Genomic DNA, 4247 nt, shown 5'->3' on the forward strand with positions numbered 1-4247 from the left:
CCATTAGCTACGTAGTTGTACGGTGTAAAGTGTGTGTCAGGGTTATCCTAACTCTGTGGATACGACATCAGAAAATCCGAACTTACTGCAAAGTTGAAATGTAAATAGAAATGATTAATTGCATTATTTATGATTTTAATCATGAGTGTACATCATTAAAAAAATAATTTAAGTCAATTTTATTGTATATTCTTAATATTATATCAGAAAAAGATTGACTTCGTGCGCTTCGTGCCAAATAGAGCATTTTAGATAAAGTGGTGAGTTTTCTCTTTAATGGAAAATCATAAATATTTTTTTAATTATTCACGTTTTTGTATTTTTTATCAGAAATCATATTAGGAACAAGATCTCGAGAGGCGAAAGAAATAAAGTAAAAATGAAATAGTAGACGAAGAAGTAGAGTAAAAAAGTATAGTAAGAATCACTTATTTTCACTTCGCAAAAAAAAGATCATTTTTATAACAAATTGCAAAAACGCTTTTAGTTTCTTAAAGTTCAACTCATTAGCTGATTCATCACTAATAAAATCTTTTTTCATTTATTTTTGACAAAAAGATGAGATTTTGAAAAAAATTCGTTTTTTTCACGTTTTTTTCTAATCTTTTTTCACTTATTGCAAAATATCTTTTGTGTTACGACATTTTAGACTTTCTAACTCAGAAATTCTTTTTTTTCAGTCTTCAAACGATAGAAAAACAAATTAATTAAAATCAATGCACTACATCTGAGATACAAGCAAAAGAAAATACTGAGTTACAAATACCCGGATGTGAGTAGATAGGGAATTTTGGAAATGTGGGTACTGAGAGTTAAGCATAATTTGTAATATTCTTTTTTCTTTAAATGCTTTAATTAACAAAATTAGAAAAATTAAAATTTTTACTTTTTATAATAATAATTAAACATAAAATATATGTTTAATCAAAACTTAAAATTCGAAGCGCCTACCGGTCTGAGTGTTAAGATGTTGAACTACTGAATATATTATATAATATATTCATTTTAAAATGAATTAATTTTTCAGAAATAATTGCGTGCTGATAAGATTATCGGACATTCACACAATCAATCCGAAACAAATAAACCCCAAAAAAATTTCCCAAATCTTAAAAAACTGTAATAAATTTATTGCGAAAATATTGCCTTGGCAGGAAGTCGAACCCGGATCTCTTGCATTCTGTGCGAGCGTTCTAAGCCTTTAGACTACCGAGATCTTAGCAACATTCTTCGCAATAACTGATATGTATAGAGAGTTACGCATGTACAGGCAAGCGTATATAAACAATATGATTAGAAACGAGACTGTTTATATTAATTGATTAAAGATTGATTGTGTGAATGTCCGATAATCTTATCAGCACGCAATTATTATTTCTGAAAAATTAATTCATTTTAAAATGAATATATAATATATTCAGTAGTTCAACATCTTAAATAATTATTATTTCTGAAAAATTAATTCATTTTAAAATGAATACATAATATATTGTAGTTCAACATCTTAACATTCAGACCGGTAGGCGCTTCGTATTTTAAGTTTTAATATAAATGGTGTCGTTTCCATATGTTTAATCGTTAACATATAATAAAAATCGTTGATAGAGACAGATTTCATTTAAGCAGCTGAGTTTATAAGATTAATTAGAGATATTGGCCCATATCGGTGTTGACTAAAATATTTTTTTATCACTAAAAAAGAGTAAATAAAATATCAACTTGAACGTTAAAGTTAAAAAATACGTTAATAACATTAATCTAAAAAAACACATTTGATTGTTATTAATCGCCTTATATCACATAGACCGAAAAAAATACTCATCTAATAATTTTACTTTTGATGTACGAAAACGAAGAAGCGCGTGTGTTTGGCTGTTGATAGCTGGACATATTGTATTAAGCGCAGTATCTCTATCTTTGGGTTATTACCTTATGCAAGCATAGACGTATCTTTATATATATATTTTGATTATTCAGATATTTACATTTGCTCAACTTGTCCCTATGCGCAACTAGCTCCGCTCTATCCTACCTAATACTTTCGTATGCTCCACTGAAGTGTAAAACACAAAAAATACACTTGTATTGCAAATAATGTGTTTTAAATAAATAAAAATATTTCAAATATGCAGTCTTAAATATAAAATAGGTCATTATTCAGTCTCTAAATACTTCAATCCCAATATATATATATATATATATATACTCGTATATATGAATTTTGTCAAAGAAATCGTGCAATGTTGAAATAAAAAAAAAAGATGTGCGAACTAAATTTTTATCAATAAAATTAATAGGCTCTAAAGAAAATTCTAAAAAATAATAAATAAAATGCCAATTTGAGCCGACACTAGTTATTAGTGTGTAATATATAATATCATTTATTCAAAGTGAATATTAAACGTATACGTTTCGACCTACGATCAAGATCCTCTTCAGCACAAAAGATAAAAATTAACAAAATTACATAATGATAGCGCATACATGTATAAAACTAATAATATAAAAAGAAGAAAAAACGCGTGGTGATGATGTCCGAGTTAATCTTGGTCATTTAATTACTAAGTTAACTAATTAAATTTATATTATTAATTTTTTACATGTATGCGCTATCATTTGTTTTACAATACTTAAATAAAAGAAAATATATTGTCCACTTTACGCCAATCTTACACAAATAGATTTTAGAACGAGATTTTAAATTAGTAAATATTCTTATTTCTGTATTTAAAGTATAAGTCTTTCTTCTAGGAAATATAATTTTTTAAATTTGATATATTTTAGACGAAATGGCGGAAATAAATACCCTAGGATGGTTCGACTATTTAGTTATAGCGATAATGCTGTGTATATGTGCCGGAATTGGTATTTATTACAGATTTAGTGGAGGACGTCAAAAAACTATGGAGGTAATTATTATTATCCTCGATCTTATTATAGTAAATCCTTGTTATAGAAAATCCGTTTAAACTGGATTACTTTTTTCTTTAAATTTTGCTGCAATGAAGGCTAACACGTTTTACAGGAGTACTTCATTGCAAATCGATCAATGAACATACTACCAGTCGCCATTGCCATGATGGCCTCCCACTTATCTGCTCTTGCAATTCTCGGTGTATCCGCTGAGAATTACACATACGGAACTCAAATTGTTGGAATAAACCTAGGATATTTTTTAAGCATTCCGATTTTATGCTATGGATTTATACCAGTATTCTTCAAGCTGCAAGCGACGAGCATTTATGAGGTGAATTTAGTAACATTTAATTTTGCCGCGAGAAGTTTTCAATGGCATGTGTATCAAGGAGTATTACTTCTTTTAGTACTTAGGGAAGCGTTTTGGAGTACGAGTTAAGATGATGGCTAGTTTCGCTTATTGGATTCAACAGATTTTGTATTCAGGATTGGTGCTTTATGCTCCTTCTTTAGCCTTGGAGGCGACTACAGGAATCTCCAAGACTGTCAGTATTGTTATTATTGGCTCCGTATGTGCCTTCTATTCCAGTATAGGTGGTATTAAGGCTGTATTAATAACCGACGTGTTTCAAAGTTTGCTTATGTTTGCCACCGTGCTGTTAATTATTGGCACAGCCGCAAATGATGCCGGGGGATTAGATGAGATTTGGGAAATTGCACGGCAAGGGCAACGGACCGAATTTGATAGGTATTACATTTACTTTTTTAAATTAATTGCATGAGCTCTAAAGCGACTTATGTATTCGCAGACACTAACTACAATTTTACTTTCGTTAGCATCGATCTGGATCCAACAGTAAGACATACTTGGTGGTCTCTTACGCTGGGTGGTTTATGTATATGCTTAACACTTATGGGAGTGAACCAAGTTCAAATACAACGTATACTGACTTTAAAGTAAATAATTTAAGTATTCTATAATTTAAGTAACACTTGATGCTAATAAAAAATTATGTATTAGGTGTACAAAAAAGTTCTGAGCTTTAGATTTGATACAACCGAAATAACAATTTAAATTTTATATATCTTCCCGCCCTTTTGGGGTTTTAAAACAGTAACATTTAACCTCCTGAAATGCGATACGGTTTGGCGTTTGATGCACATAACCTCAAAAATCAGTAGTGTTCACGATGGCAATTACAAAAGAGCATATTCGATTTTCCATCCACTTCGCGTTTCATCTGAAGAAAAATGCTGCTGAAGCCACTGAAATGATTTGTGCTGCATATGGAGAGAACGCTGTAAGTCATGCAACATGCAAAAGGTGGTAT

General features: G+C 30.0%; 1 protein-coding gene across 1 annotated transcript in view; it reads left to right on the top strand.

The window, feature by feature from the left end:
* Window positions 1-694: 694 nt before the first annotated feature.
* Window positions 695-4247, top strand: part of LOC108755502 (putative sodium-dependent multivitamin transporter) — a 6828-nt gene continuing 3275 nt past the window's right edge. Inside the window, exons 1-5 of the mRNA XM_018498534.1 lie at window positions 695-772; window positions 2785-2909; window positions 3026-3247; window positions 3324-3664; window positions 3754-3873. Coding sequence (XP_018354036.1) covers window positions 2790-2909; window positions 3026-3247; window positions 3324-3664; window positions 3754-3873 — 803 coding nt within the window. The 5' untranslated portion in view covers window positions 695-772; window positions 2785-2789. The remainder of the gene's footprint in view (window positions 773-2784; window positions 2910-3025; window positions 3248-3323; window positions 3665-3753; window positions 3874-4247) is intronic.

The sequence above is a fragment of the Trachymyrmex septentrionalis genome, unplaced genomic scaffold, assembly GCF_001594115.1.
Source record: "Trachymyrmex septentrionalis isolate Tsep2-gDNA-1 unplaced genomic scaffold, Tsep1.0 scaffold88, whole genome shotgun sequence".
Taxonomy (NCBI): Eukaryota; Metazoa; Arthropoda; class Insecta; order Hymenoptera; family Formicidae; genus Trachymyrmex; species Trachymyrmex septentrionalis.